Below are 16,825 nucleotides of genomic sequence, written 5' to 3' on the forward strand. Positions count from 1 at the left end.
TTACACAAACAATAGAGCACTATTCCTCCCACTGATACCAGTGATGGGGCACTATTCCTCCCATTCACACCAAACATGGGGCGCCATTCCTCCCACTGACACCAATGGGGAACTGTTCCTCTCACTGACACCAGCAATGGGGCACGGTTCCTCCCACTGACGCCAAAAGATGGGGCACGATCCCTTCCGCTGACACCAACGAAGGGGCGCCATTCCTCCCACTGACACCAGCAATGGGGCACGGTTCCTCCCACTGATGCCAAAAGATGGGGCACGATCCCTTCCGCTGACACCAACGAAGGGGCACCATTCCTCCCACCGACACCAGCAATGGGGCACGGTTCCTCCCACTGATACCAAAAGATGGGGCACGATCCCTTCCGCTGACACCAACGAAGGGGCGCCATTCCTCCCACTGACACCAGCAATGGGGCACGGTTCCTCCCACTGATGCCAAAAGATGGGGCACGATCCCTTCCGCTGACACCAACGAAGGGGCGCCATTCCTCCCACTGACACCAGCAATGGGGCACGGTTCCTCCCACTGATGCCAAAAGATGGGGCACGATCCCTTCCGCTGACACCAACGAAGGGGCGCCATTCCTCCCACTGACATCAGCAATGGGGCACCATTTCTCCCACTGACACCAAAAAGAGGGCATTGTTTACTCCCACTGGACACCAGGGCATTTTCCACTCCCTCTGAAAAGTACCAAAATTAGAACCAGTGGAGTCGTCTTCCATAAAAGGCGTTGATGAAGGAATGAGAAGTTTAGTCTCCGCAACATGACAGCAAAAGCTGAGAACGGACCCTTGATGGTTCCCAGAGGGGCATGGAGAAATGTTCCGGGGTGCAAGCCTCGTACCGAGCAAAGCATGCCTTCCGCATATGATGGACCTTGTGAGAAGATTCCACAGAGCATCTGCCACAAGTTGGAGTCTTCTGGTGGCTCTCATAGCATCGGATTGGCCGAGGCAGATGTTGCACTCTAAGCCCCGGTACACACGGGTCGGAGATTTCCACAACCAAATCCGTCGGATTTTGTCCGAAACTGTTGTATACACACGGTTGGACAAAGTTGGCGAAAAATCCGATCATTCAGAACGTGATGACGTAATTTCGTTACGATGGGACTACATTCAGGCTAGTAGCCAATAGCTTTGATGTAGGAATTTGATCTGAGCATGCGTGGCACTTGGTCCGATCAAAATTCTCTACACATGATCGGAGTATGTCCGATCGGCCCAGTTGGTCGGGAAATATTTCCAACATGTTGGAAAATTGGGTCCGACTGAATCCGTCCGATGCATACCACACACAGTCGGATTATCCGACAACACGGTCTGATAGGACACATTCCAACGGATTCTCCGACCGTGTGTACAAGGGCTAAGAGTTTCAGAAAGAAAAAAAGCCACCAGAGCATTCACTGGCAGGATCCCTGTACCTGGAGACAGACCTGTTCAGTCTGTTGAACTTGGGAGGTTCACTTTGGGCACCATCCCAACCCCCCACAGAACCTGGATCACTACCAGATGTAAGGCGGCCAACTTCCCTGGATTCAGATGCTGTTGCCTGAGGAAGTCTGCCTAATTGTCCACATCTGAGATGAAAATGGTGGACAAGTCTGGGATCTGCAGTTCTGCTTTACCCCTTTCCACGACAAGACTTCCGATTCCTCCCTGATGGCTTGGACCAAATCCAGATCAGATGAACCTCCAGCTGAAGTTCTAGCAAGTTACGTGGGAGATATTACTCTGATGTCCATGGTCCCTGAACCAACCGGGTGCCCATGGCTCCTCCCCAGCCCAACAGATGACATCATGATGATCTTGGAAAAGAAGGTAGGACTTTGCCAGCTCCAGACAGATTCACGAACTACCAAGCCAGGGACAAGCCTAGAAGCAGCCTGAACTGACCTATATCACAAGAGAATTTTGTGCGGTTGGTGTCTGGAATGAAACTGGCCAAAATGAGACTCCCTCGAAAAGAGGCCACCTTCACCCCCAGGACTCAGGCAGACATCAGAGTAAGGAGTCGGAACAGAGAATTTGAAAATTCTTCTGGGGGGGGGGGGAATGGAAACTCTGGTGTGTTCTAAGACTAGAGCCAGATATTCAAGGAGTCTATCCCAGCACTACAAGTACACAATCCATTTGAAAGGTCTGCAAAGTCCAGGCCACGTTGCCTGCCAGAACCAGCGCTGAATGGTTCCTCAGCAGAAGCCCGTCTACAGAAACGCCCCGACAGCACACAGTCCTGGGGCCAGAATCTCGATGAACACTCGAGGGGGCAGAAGACAGGCCACAAAGTACGGAGCACCCACAGCAAGTGTAGAGATTGCGGTGCAATGAAAAGTGTGCAGCTTTGCATCCTTAATGCTCACGGAGGTTAGATAGTCGCCTTCATGGAGGGAGTCGATGACAGACCTGGTGGGTTCCTTAAGGAGTTTCTGGGCCCAAAACGAAGACATTTAGAGCTTTGAAATCCAAGATGAGGCGGGTGACTGTTTTGGAACTGAAAAGGATGGAGTAGAACTCCCAAAACTGTTCTGCAACAGGAACTGGGGCAATTAAAAACCTTGTTCCAGAAGATCTGCTCAGCAACATGGTAGGGTTATAGCCTGAAGCCCTGTAAGGGGATTAGAGGGTACCTACCTAGCTGGCAGCCTTTGGGAACCACCTCCTACATCCAAGCCGCTGGAGGTACAAGCTGCTCAAACAGAAGTTCCGCCAGTTTGGGGAGGGGGGCACCTTCATTCTGAAGGATTTGGTAGACTTAAGAGTTCCAGGATATGTGGAAGGCCGGGGTGCTCAGTTTGGGGTTTAGTCAAGTTTCATGGGGAGAATTTACAGAAGACTTTTGACCAGTGAGCGACGAGTCCTCCCAGAATGAGGCTTTTTTGGCTAAAGGAAGACAGGTGCTCTTCCCACCATTAGCATCCTTCACGAGGGAATCCAGAGTGGACTGGAAAAAGAGTTCTCGAAGGATATTCAATCCAAAATCAGATGCAGGTTCTGCACTCCCCACCACCTTAGCCAAAGCTTCCTCTGCACAGCACCCACCCTTCACGGTACCCACCTTTCCTGCCACCCTTCCTGCACAGGAAACCCCAGGAGGACGTCTGCCAACCTACAAGGAGCCGGGATTTGACTGAACTGGTACACGTACAGCACAGGATGAATATTCGGCCTTCACAAATCACATGACCGCAGTTTTCGTACAAACATAAGGTGTTTATTTCTCACAAATACTGTACAAAAAAAACTTTATATAAAAACACTGCGAGCTGCAATGGAGCCACGCTACCCCATCCCCCACCCTAACACTGACGTTATAAATTATAGAACAATGTACATGTGCAGTGCAGGTCACCCACCACCGGGTGGAGCAGTGCCAGCACACAAGCAGGACTCTCTATGTACATGGCAGCCTCGGCTCCGGACTGTACAGATATATATATATAATATTTATTCACATATGGACAGTTTAATGCGACTGCTGAGGGTTCAGTTCATGAAGCAGCAGGATCAGGATGACCCCTCGTTGACTGGTGTCCAGTGTAGTCACCGGCTGATGTCCCGCCCTGTGTCCCAGTGTTTCAAGTTGTGATCGCTCTTCAGAGGGGAGAAGAAAGGATGTTTCAGAGCCTCGGAGAGCGACAATCGTTTGGACGGTTCGTATTCCAACATTCCTCCTATGAGATCGAAGAGCTGGCAGTGTTCTTCACTCGAGTCATTCAACATGTACCGCTGCAAGAAGAGGGAGGAGTCAGTCATGTCATCTCATCCTATTGGGGGGCATACTTATCCCATCCTAAAATACTATCAGTATTGGTGGTGGGGGGGGGGGGGGCTGTTTATTTCAGGTGATCCCAACCTATAGCACACTGGTATATTGGGACACAATACACATAGGTATGGGGGAGGAGCTTGTCTTCTGATATAACCCCCCCCCCCTCCCCCGGTGACAGAGGTACAATAGGTAGTTCCTGGTGGCGGGCGCCCTTACCTTTAGAGGTTTGCAGTTGTCTCGTACGTAGCGCCCCGCAGAGGAGTCGGCCTCCCAGTCCAGCCGGCCACGGTAGAAATACTTCTGCTTCCTGGAGGCGAGGAGTGACAGGTTAGATGAGCCCCCCAGAGACACACCAGTCACATGAGCCCATCCCCCCCCCCCCCCCGGAGACACACCAGTCAGATGAGCCCCTTCCACCCCTCCCAATTCCTTACCGTGTTTTTCGGACCATCCTGGGGGGGATGGGGCCCAGGATCCTCTCCATCATAGCCAAGTGCTCCTTGTTGTCGTGTGTCTGCAGAGAAGAGCGCCTCCATGAGGACAGGTCAGGGGGGACAGTGGTCACACTCATATTAGGGGGTACACTCACCTGGAAGAGGGTGAAGCCCACATAATACTCGAAGACAATACATCCGATACTCCACACATCACATGGCTGGTTCCACCCGAGCTCTGCAGAGGGGGGGGGGGGGGGGGGGGAGGGGCACACAGAGGTCACACAGGGCTATAGAAAACAAACTCCTCCTAAAACACACCGAGGACTCGGCACTCACCAAGAATGACCTCCGGCGCTCGGTAGTGGCGGGTGGACACGATGGTGCTGTGGTGTTCACTATCAAACGTGGCGCTGCCGAAATCTACGACTCGGACGTCCGTTTTCTTCACACATCGCTCATCCCTCTTCTGAGAGAAACACCGGGGACATCGTTACCAAAATGTTCCCCCCCGGGGGGCACCCCTCCTCCCAGTAACCCCCTCCGAGTGACATCACCCTCTCCCCCAATAATAAGCCCCTCCTCCGGGTGACATCACCCTCTCCCCCAATAATAAGCCCCTCCTCCGGGTGACATCACCCTCTCCCCCAATAATAAGCCCCTCCTCCGGGTGACATCACCCTCTCCCCCAATAATAAGCCCCTCCTCCGGGTGACATCACCCTCTCCCCCAATAATAAGCCCCTCCTCCGGGTGACATCACCCTCTCCCCCAATAATAAGCCCCTCCTCCGGGTGACATCACCCTCTCCCCCAATAATAAGCCCCTCCTCCGGGTGACATCACCCTCTCCCCCAATAATAAGCCCCTCCTCCGGGTGACATCACCCTCTCCCCCAATAATAAGCCCCTCCTCCGGGTGACATCACCCTCTCCCCCAATAATAAGCCCCTCCTCCGGGTGACATCACCCTCTCCCCCAATAATAAGCCCCTCCTCCGGGTGACATCACCCTCTCCCCCAATAATAAGCCCCTCCTCCGGGTGACATCACCCTCTCCCCCAATAATAAGCCCCTCCTCCGGGTGACATCACCCTCTCCCCCAATAATAAGCCCCTCCTCCGGGTGACATCACCCTCTCCCCCAATAAGCCCCTCCTCCGGGTGACATCACCCTCTCCCCCAATAATAAGCCCCTCCTCCGGGTGACATCACCCTCTCCCCCAATAAGCCCCTCCTCCGGGTGACATCACCCTCTCCCCAATAAGCCCCTCCTCCGGATGACATCACCCTCTCCCCCAATAAGCCCCTCCTCCGGGTGACATCACCCTCTCCCCCAATAAGCCCCTCCTCCGGGTGGCATCACCCCTCTAATAACCCCCTCCTCTGAATGACATCACCCCTCTAATAATCCCCCTCCAGGTGACATCAGGTGAGGTGGGTACCTACCTTCTCCACGTTGTAGGTCAGGTCGTAGTCGGAATCCACAAATAGGATGTTCTCGGGTTTCAGGTCGGTGTGAGTCAGTTTGTTGTCATGGAGAACTGCCAATCAGAGGAAAGAATTAGGAGGGGGGAACCTCACAAGGCACTCAGCCAACTGATATGACGCACCCGGTACTTACATTTCACCGCCAGGCACACCTGCTGAGCCATGTGCCGCACCTGGTGGATGGGGTACGGCAGGTAGTTGTTCTCTTTTAGGAAATCGAAGGTGCTGAGACCCAAAAGCTCGAAAGAGATGCACATGTGCCCGTGATACTCAAACCAATCGAACATCCGTACACAGAGACTGCGGGGACAAAACACATCATGTATACTGACTGTCCATGCGAGGAGAGCGTCAGGAGATGGGGGCGGAGGGTATGAGAGACAGGGAAGAGGAGAGCGTCAGGAGGGTGGGGGGGAAGAGAGGAGAGCGTCAGGAGGGGGGACTGGGAAGAGGAGTGTGACGGGAGGTGGGCAACGACCGGTAGGAGGAGAGCGCCAGGAGACGGGCAGGCGGCACAGCAGCAGGTACAGACAGGGGAGGGAGCGCCGGGGCACAGCAGCAGGTACAGACAGGGAAGGGAGCGCCGGGGCACAGCAGCAGGTACAGACAGGGAAGGGAGCGCCGGGGCACAGCGGCAGGTACAGACAGGGAAGGGAGCGCCGGGGCACAGCGGCAGGTACAGACGGGGAAGGGAGCGCCGGGGCACAGCGGCAGGTACAGACAGGGAAGGGAGCGCCGGGGCACAGCGGCAGGTACAGACAGGGGAGGGAGCGCCGGGGCACAGCGGCAGGTACAGACAGGGGAGGGAGCGCCGGGGCACAGCGGCAGGTACAGACAGGGGAGGGAGCGCCGGGGCACAGCGGCAGGTACAGACAGGGGAGGGAGCGCCGGGGCACAGCGGCAGGTACAGACAGGGAAGGGAGCGCCGGGGCACAGCGGCAGGTACAGACAGGGAAGGGAGCGCCGGGGCACAGCAGCAGGTACAGACAGGGGAGGGAGCGCCGGGGCACAGCAGCAGGTACAGACAGGGAAGGGAGCGCCGGGGCGCAGCAGCAGGTACAGACAGGGAAGGGAATGCCGGGGCGCAGCAGCAGGTACAGACAGGGGAGGGAGCGCCGGGGCGCAGCAGCAGGTACAGACAGGGGAGGGAGCGCCGGGGCACAGCGGCAGGTACAGACAGGGAAGGGAGCGCCGGGGCACAGCAGCAGGTACAGACAGGGGAGGGAGCGCCGGGGCACAGAAGCAGGTACAGACAGGGAAGGGAATGCCAGGGCACAGCAGCAGGTACAGACAGGGGAGGGAGCGCCGGGGCAGGGAATGTCGGGGCACAGCAGCAGGTACAGGAAAGGGAGCGGTCACTTACTATTTGTTGTCTGGGTCCTTCTCGGTAAGCTTCTTCAGCACGTTGATCTCCAGCCGTGCCGCCTCTTTGTATTTCTCAACATTTTTAATGATTTTTAGAGCCACTCGGGTGCCTGACCTGCAACACAACATGGAAGAGGAAAGTGATCTCCATGTCCCCCGACTGCCACCCCCGAGGGGGCAATGTTATCACACAGCGCTGTCATTTACACAACCCGTAATTATAGAGGGCGGCACACTTCCTGCACATGGATCACACCACCAGCTCTGCGTATGGAAGCATCCACATCTGCCCCAGAATGGCTCTGCGTATGGAAGCATCCACATCTGCCCCAGAATGTTTATCCACCGGCTGACCAATCACATACATAGTACATCGGCCTTCAAGTGGTTATACTGGGTGCAGGCCTCACCCCGGTACCATTTATTTTTTTTTGGAACCAGGGGTTAGCTCTCTTGTAAAAGCAATCTTAGTGGCCAACTAGCTGCTGGACTGCCATTACAAGCAGGAGGGTATGGGGGTCTCCTCCTCCCCTCCTGGGGTTTGCCCATCTAGAGAGGACATTTCTGCCCATTCTTCTTCTTTGTAGAATATCTCAAGCTCTGTCAGATTGGATGGAGAGCGTCTGTGATCAGCAATTTTCAAGTCTGGCCACAGATTCTCAATGGGATTTAGGTCTGGACTGTGACTGGGCCATTCTAACACATGAATATGCTTTGATGTAAACCATTCCATTGTAGCTCTGGCTGGATGTTTCGGGTCGTTGTCCTGCTGGAAGGGGAACCTCCGCCCCGGTCTCAAGTCTTCTGCCGACTCTAACAGGTTTTCTTCTAAGATTCTCCTGTATTTGTCTCCATCCATCTTCCCATCAACTCTGACCAGCTTCCCTGTCCCTGCTGAAGAAAACCATCCCCACCACATGATGCTGCCACCACCATGTCTCACGGTGGGGATGGTGTGTTCGGGGGATGGGCGGTGTTAGTTTTCCCCACACATAGCATTTTACTTTTAGGCCATAAAGTAGAATTTTGGTCTCCTGTGACCAGATCACCTTCTTCCACATGTTTGCTGCCCCCTCCCCCACATGGCTTCTCACAAACTACAAACAGGACTTCTTATGACTTTCTTTCTCCAATGTCTTTCTTCTTGTCACTCTTCCATAAAGGGCAGATTTGTGGAGAGACGACTAATAGTTGTCCTGTGGACAGATTCTCCCCCCTGAGCTGTGGATCTCTGCAGCTCCTCCAGAGTTACCATGGGCCTCTTGGCTCTTCTCTGATGAATGCTCTCCTTGCCCGGCCCGGTCAGTTTAGGTGGACGGCCGTGTCTTGGTAGGTTTGCGGTTGTGCCCATACTCTTTCCATTTTCCGATGATGGATTGAACAGAGCTCCGTGAGATGGTCAAAGCTTGGGAGATTTTATTATAACCCAACCCTGCTTTATACTTCTCCATAACTTTATCCCCGACCTGCCTGGTGTGTTCCTTGGCCTTCATGATGCTGTTTGTTCACTAAGGTTCTCTAACAAACCTCTGAGGGCTTCACAGAACAGCTGTATTTATACAGAGAACAAATGACACACAGGTGGACTCTATTTACTAATTAGGTGACTTCTGAAGGCAATTGGTTCCTCTAGATTTTAGTTGGGGGTATCAGAGTAAAGGGGGCGCCATACAAATGCCCCTCCCCCACACTTTTCACATATTTATTTGTATCATTTATCATTTTCCTTCCACTTCACAATTATGTGACACTTTGTGTTGGTCCATCACATAAAATCCCAATAAAATACATTGATGTTTCTGGTTGTACTTGAACTAGACATGCACACTGTCGAAAAACTATTTCCCCCCTCCCCCCATTCTCGTTTCATTTGTTTTTATTTCTTTGGATCTCGTGTTACGATTTTGTTATTTCGAATACTTTAAACAACGGATCATTTCCGAATTTGTGAGATTCCATTTGCTTAAATGCGGTATTCGTTATTTCGAAGGAATGAAAATAAGAAAAATCTGAAAATTTTGAAAGAACAAAAACCCGAAAGAAAAAACATTTCTGCTAATTTATATCATTAAAATATTAAAGTTTATTGTATAAAGATTATAAAAATGGAGCCACTTAAGGACCGGAATGATTCGCCTCCTTAATGACCATTTCGAGAAATTCGGCACTGCGTTACTTTGACAATTGCGCGGTCGTGCGACGTTCTACAAAAATCATGTCCACGCCCCCCCCCCACAAATGGAGATTTTTGGTGTGTCAGATCACCTCTGCGTTTCATTTGCATCATTCATCATGCATACTAGCCCATTATGTGCCACTTACCTGCAGAAGAAGCCTGCGATGTCACTGCTGCGTCCATCTTCACCCCTCTTTCTTCCGAGGCTCCGTTACTGGACGAGTCACGGCACAGGCACTACAGAAAAACGGCACGATCGGGCCCCTTTCATCAGTGCGCATGCGCCGATGACCTCGGCACGAGTATATGGTAAATATATCATAAACTGTACAGGTTTAGGAGACATTTCCAGTACCTACAGGCAAGTCTTATTATAGGCTCACCTGTAGGGAACAGTGGTTGTACATACGGGGTCCACAACCACTTTAAATGTGTTCCCTGGGAGGTGTTTCTAACTGAGGGCGGAGACCGATCGCTGGAAACAGTGGATCTCTCTTCTCCCGTCAGAACTGGGATCTGTTTACATTGATCCCCCATTCTGTCTCTCTGTGGAGCGATCGCGGCCACGCACGCGCCCCTTATCGCTCTTAAAAAGCGCCCGATGTACACCTGCGGCGATTTGCCCACAAGAGCCAACCAGCCGCAGTATAACGGCGGCTGGCCCTTAAAACCGCTCATCTGATCCCTCCCCCTCCGGTGCCACAATCCGCACCGAACTTCCGGGACAAACTCGCCGCAGATGCCCCGCCCCCCCCCATTGTGTTCTGGGAAACACACAGTTCCCACGACACAGTGGGGACCAGTACAGATGCACAGCGCGACTCGCGCATGCGCAGTAGGGAACTGGGCAGTGAAGCCGCAATGCTTCACTTCCCGATTCCCTGACAGAGGATGGCGGTGGGGGGCGGTGGAGAGAAGAGCGATCGCTCGTCATCTGCCGCCGACATCGCTGGACCCCGGGACAGGTAAGTGTCCATTTATTAAAAGTCAGCAGCTGCAATATTTGTAGCTGTTGGCTTTTAATATTTTTTTTTTTAAAGGTGCAGAACCAATTTAAGCGGTAAAGTTATAGGTATCGGGATTTCCTTTCAAAATGTGGCTGTTGGTGATTGAAACAAATATACAAAAAAAAAACGTATCTAAAGTTATGAATTATCCGAAACAACGAATCCGGGATAAATTGGAACTTCAGATAAATTCGCATTAGTTACATTCACAAAAAAATAAAAAATAAAGCAAAGTTTGAAAGAAAGTTCCGATAACTAACGTTATTATTATAGAATATTATTTTTGTTATTGATTATTATTAACACAGACACTCCTCGTTTAACGACTTACCTGCGTAGCGACGTCTGGGACTTGGGACCGGCTCCTCCCACCTGAACGAGGCGCTGTACATCATTGGATTGTACAGTGCAGTACAGAATTCTGTACTTACGCAAATTAAAACAAGGTTATTGAGCGGAAGTTTTTGGGGGGTTTAGACCTTTTTTTTTTTTATCACAATACAGACGTTATGAATGCTGAAAATATTGATTACTTGTGACTCCTCGTCATTGACGATTATCAAAAAAAATAAAGATGCTTAACAAACGGTAATATTGTTATAGAAAACTGATTTTTTTTGTTCTTTCGGATTTTTGTTCTTTTAAAAAAAATATATGAGGTAAACGCGTCTTCCGTTAATTTGGATGTTTTCGCATTACTGAATATATGGAAGAAGAAAAGGGAATGTGGAAATGATAGAATTGCACACGTCTAGTTGTAACGTGAGAAGATATGGGGTGTAAATAAATGGATAAAGTCGCGCTACGGACTACACACCCCGTGAGTGACTGAAATAAGTAAAAGTTGAAAACAAATAAAGAATTGAACAATGTAAATATAACTGGATTATTAAAAACGTGAAATTTACAGAGGGTTAGAGCTGCCTTTGCCTAGATCCTCCACCCCCTAAAAATGAGGGGGGGGGGGATTTTAAATATGAAAGATATAAATAGTAAGCTATGGCGCTAAACCCAATATATAGCTAGCCTGTGATGGTTTATCTATAAGGATACATACAAAGTTTATTATATTATTTATATTATAAATAAATGATTTACTTATATTATAAATATATAATATAAATTATTAATATTAATATACAATTTATTTATATTATAAATATATAATTATAAATAAATTATTTGAATATATATTTGTATAATATAACTTTTGTATATATCCTTATAGATAAACCAAAGTTTATTATATTATTATACAAATATATAATAAACTTATAAATACATTTTTTATTTATAATAATTATTATTATATTTATTATTATATATTTATAATATAAATAAATAATTTATTTGAATATATTTGTATAATACTTTTGTATATATCCTTATTATAAATAAAAAATGTATTTATAAGTTTATCTATAAGGATATATACAAAAGTTGTATTATAAATAAATAATTTATTTGAATATATTTGTATATTATAAATATATAATAAATATAATAATAATTATTATTATAAATAAAAAATGTATTTATAAGTTTATCTATAATTATTATTAATAATTATATTATTATATATTTATAATATAAATAATTTATTTGAATATATTTGTATAATATAAGTTTTGTATATATCCTTATAAACCATCAAAGTTTATTAATTATACAAATATATAATAAACTTATACATTTTTTATTTATAATATAAATTATATATCTATACTAATTATTATTAATAATAATTATTTATATTATATATTTAAAATATAAATAAATAAATTATTTATTCATAATATAAATAAAATAAATATAATAAACTTTGTATATATCCTTATAGATAAACCATCAAAGTTTATTATACAAATATATAACTTATAAATAAATGTTTTATTTATTTATAATATAAATTATATATTTATACTAATTATTATTATTAATAATTATTTATATATTTACAATATAGATAATTTTTTTATTTATAATATAAATAAAATAAATAATATAATAAACTTTGTATGTATCCTTATAGATAAACCATCATAGGGTAGATATATATTGGGTTTCGCGCCATAGCCTACTATTTATATCTTTCAAGATATGGGGTGTGAATACTTTTTCCAGGGGGGGTACAATATAGAACGTTGGGGGGGGGGGGTTATAAGTAAAACACACAATGACTACATGTAAACAAGGAGGGGGGGGGGGGGATCACTTACTGTCGGTGGTCTACACACTGCACAACTCGGCCAAACGTACCCTCGCCCAGGGTGCTGACAATCTCATCTGTGGGGAGAAGCAGAGAGAAGGCGGGTCAGGGAGGAGGAGCCTAGGAAAGGGGGGCGGTGACATCAGGCGGCTGGGCGTGAGCCACAATCAGTTACTCTAACGTCTTCCTGCCCTCCGTCTATTATATGATGATATAGATATTTTATATATACACAGGTGGCTATATATATATATATATACAGAGTATGGTAAATAATATAGAGGAGGAGGAGGATGAGGAAGAGGAGGAGGAAGGGGGGCTTTTCTCTGCATTAATCAAAAACACAAAAATAAAGACAGACAGGTGTGCAGCGTCTCTGGGGGGGAGGGGGGATCTTAGAACTAGAGAGCTAAATTATGTTACGATTTGGCTGTACATCTTTCTTGTAGCCAGTCGCCGTTGCGATAGATCAGGTGACCCTCCACGTCGTCTTCCACACTCTTGGCCTGCCTGCTGCTGCTCTGGCGACTCCTCTGTTCGGGGGACCCCGTCATTCCCGGCATAAACGCCACCATTCACCAGCCAATCAGATTTTCAAACCAGCGGCACAAAGGTTGGTTGGTTTGGAAATTCATTCACAGTGTAGTTTGAGGTAGGAGGAGGGTGTGCAGTAGATTCCCAGCCAATTCATACGGCACATAGGAATATATAACGATAGGGATATTGCAAGGGAACAGGTCAAGATACAAATACACTAACCAGAAAATCATAAAAATAAAAAACAAAAATGAAAAATAAAAAAATAAATAAAAAAAAAATCAAACCAAAAAAATAAAATAAAAACAATTCTGCTTTATGTTTTCTTTTCATCTTTGCAAAAGCAGGAAAATCAGGAGCTAAAAAGAGAAGAAGATGCTGGAGGCTGCCCGGAGTACCCCCTTAATTACCCCCCTCCCCCGGGGGAGATATATATACCCTACATGGGGGGGTGGGACCAGATAACTATATACCCCCTCCCCCGTTAGCCTTGTAATGAAGGAGACACATACACCGGGGGATGGGTCACCTAACTATATATACCCCCCCATTATGAGGGAGCCACATGCACCGGGGGAGGGTCACCCAACTATATATACCCCCCCCCCCATTTTGAGGGAGCCACATACACCGGGGGAGGGTTCACCCAACTATAAACCCCCAATACCCCTGTAATGGAGGGAGCCACATACACCGGGGGAGGGGGTGGGGGGTTGTATAGAGTAGAATGAGCCGGCATTGGACACACACATAAGGCGTATTCTGTACACAGGCCAGGCTACAAGAGACTACGGGGGAGGGGGACATATACAGGGATATCTAGCATGCGTTTAGTGAGGACAAGCCCCTCCCACTTCTCTAATCCCAACAATACAAATGGAAGCATTATGGGGGTGCAACTTACCGAGACTTGCCCTAAGAGAGAAGGGAAAGGGGGGGGAGCGGAATGAGCTCAGCTCCGGGGAATACTCACCGAGGACGAGCGGCTATAAGACCTTGTTCTACGCTTCCTGCGCTTCTGCTTCCGCCGGCTGCTCTTCCCGCTCCGGTAACTCTCCTCCCGGGAGCGCCGGTAATCGTAGGAATGGCGGTACTCCGCGTCATAGTACAGGTCTCTGTCCCGGCTGTAATTGTTCCTCCGGTACGTGTCTACATATCTGCGGTCGTACGCTCGTCTGTCTGATGATCGCGCGTCATAACTGAGGAGGAGGAGGAAGAGGAGGAGACCATGGAAAGGATGAAGGTCACTCAGAGAGCCAGATTACCATCCCCCACCCCAATACTACTTCCCAACCCTCCCAACAATCCTCCCTCCCAAACCCCCACCAATCCCCCTTCCCGAACCCCAGTACCATGCTCCCCACCAATCCCCCTTCTGGGTGGTCCAACAATTACACTGCCCGAGATGTTCCCAGCCCCCTCCATGGCCTCAGCACTTACACTGATCCTCATCTCCTCAGGAAAAGGCGAGACACGAGGGTGAGGAGAACACAGTTCAGAAAAAAAGGTAAGACATGGCAACACCCCCCCCCCTCTAACACCTACCTCCGCGACCTTTCATGGTAACTGTCGCCCCGCCTGTGACGGCCGGTCACGGCCTCGGCCACTGCTGCTGCTTCGCGATCTGCTTCTCCTCCGGTGCTTCCGGCTTCTGTAACGCTCGTGGTAACTCCCTCGGCTCCGCCTCTCCGATGACCGGTACCGTCTGGAGTGCGGCATCTAAAATACAACCAACCAATCAATATACAGCCCGATTGCTTGTCCTACAAAACCCAACCTGAAGAGGGCGCTCTTCAAAGAGCACAGGCTTCCCCATCATGTGCCAATTATACCCCTATACTCCAAAAACACCCCCCGCTGCTTGGGGGGTGAGGTGAGGGGCACAGCTTATCCTAAAATGGAACCTTCACCCAAATATCTCCATCACCCTACACAAGGATGGGCCTTCCACCCCCGAGACCTTCCATCACCCTACACAAGGATGGGCCTTCCACCCCGAGACCTTCATCACCCTACACAAGGATGGGCCTTCCACCCGAGACCTTCCATCACCCTACACAAGGATGGGCCTTCCACCCCGAGACCTTCCATCACCCTACACAAGGATGGGCCTTCCACCCCGAGACCTTCCATCACCCTACACAAGGATGGGCCTTCCACCTCGAGACCTCCATCACCCTACACAAGGATGGGCCTTCCACCCCGAGACCTTCCATCACCCTACACAAGGATGGCCTTCCACCCCGAGACCTCCCATCACCCTACACAAGGATGGCCTTCCACCCCGAGACCTTCCATCACCCTACACAAGGATGGGCCTTCCACCCCGAGACCTCCATCACCCTCCCTACAGAAGATGGGCCTTCCACCCCGAGACCTCCCATCACCCTACAGAAGGATGTGCCTTCCACCTCGAGACCTCCCATCACCCTACAGAAGGATGGCCTTCCATCACCCTACACAAGGATGGGCCTTCCACCCCGAGACCTCCCATCACCCTACACAAGGATGGGCCTTCCACCCCGAGACCTCCCATCACCCTACAGAAGGATGGGCCTTCCACCCCGAGACCTTCCATCACCCCTACACAAGGATGGGCCTTCCACCACCCTACAGAAGGATGGGCCTTCCACCACCCTACAGAAGGATGGGCCTTTCACCACCCTACAGAAGGATGGGCCTTCCACCCCGAGACCTCCCATCACCCTACAGAAGGGTGGGCCTTCCACCCCGAGACCTCCCATCACCCTACAGAAGGATGGGCCTTCCACCCCGAGACCTTCCATCACCCTACACAAGGATGGACTTTCCACCCGAGACCTCCCATCACCCTACACAAGGATGGACCTTCCACCTCGAGACCTCCCATCACCCTACACAAGCATGGGCCTTCCACCACCCTACAGAAGGATGGACTTTCCACCCCGAGACCTCCCATCACCCTACAGAAGGATGGACCTTCCACCCCGAGACCTCCCATCACCCTACACAAGGATGGACCTTCCACCACCCTACAGAAGGATGTACTTTCCACCCCGAGACCTCCCATCACCCTACAGAAGGATGGACCTTCCACCCCGAGATCTGCCATCACCCTACAGAAGGATGGACCTTCCACCCCGAGACCTCCCATCACCCTACACAAGGATGGACCTTCCACCTCGAGACCTCCCATCACCCTACACAAGCATGGGCCTTCCACCACCCTACAGAAGGATGGACCTTCCACCCCGAGACCTCCCATCCCGAGACCTCCCATCACCCTACACAAGGATGGACCTCCCACCACCCTACAGAAGGATGGGACCTTCCACCCCGAGACCTCCCATCACCTACAGAAGGATGGACCTTCCACCCCGAGATCTGCCATCACCCTACAGAAGGATGGACCTTCCACCCCGAGACCTCCCACCCCGAGACCTCCCATCACCCTACACAAGGATGGACCTCCCATCACCCTACAGAAGGATGGACCTCCCATCACCCTACAGAAGGATGGACCCTTCCACCCCGAGACCTCCCATCACCCTACAGAAGGATGGACCTTCCACCTCGAGACCTCCCACCACCCTACACAAGGATGGGCCTTCCACCACCCTACACAAGGATGGGCCTTCCACCACCCGATGGGCCTTCCACCACCCTACACAAGGATGGGCCTTCCACCCCGAGACCTCCCATCACCCTACAGAAGGATGGGCCTTCCACCTGAGACCTCCATCACCCTACAGAAGGATGGACCTTCCACCCCGAGACCTCCCATCACCCTACAGAAGGATGGACCTTCCACCCCGAGACCTCCCATCAGCCTACAC

The 16,825-nt window shown here is 49.7% G+C and overlaps 1 protein-coding gene across 1 annotated transcript; it reads right to left on the reverse strand.

Moving 5' to 3' along the window:
• Positions 1-3,216: 3,216 nt before the first annotated feature.
• CLK2 (CDC like kinase 2) lies at positions 3,217-14,729 on the reverse strand. The gene is given in 13 exon segments (XM_077463791.1): positions 3,217-3,753; positions 4,013-4,103; positions 4,231-4,310; positions 4,386-4,468; positions 4,570-4,699; positions 5,675-5,769; positions 5,850-6,016; positions 7,080-7,196; positions 12,484-12,550; positions 12,910-13,006; positions 13,984-14,209; positions 14,556-14,596; positions 14,598-14,729. Coding segments are annotated over 13 exon segments (1,512 nt in total). The 3' UTR covers positions 3,217-3,567.
• Positions 14,730-16,825: the final 2,096 nt, after the last annotated feature.

This window comes from Lithobates pipiens, unplaced genomic scaffold, assembly GCF_037356315.1.
Source record: "Lithobates pipiens isolate NorthernLeopardFrog02 unplaced genomic scaffold, aLitPip1_a1.2 Scaffold_30, whole genome shotgun sequence".
NCBI classification, from domain to species: Eukaryota; Metazoa; Chordata; class Amphibia; order Anura; family Ranidae; genus Lithobates; species Lithobates pipiens.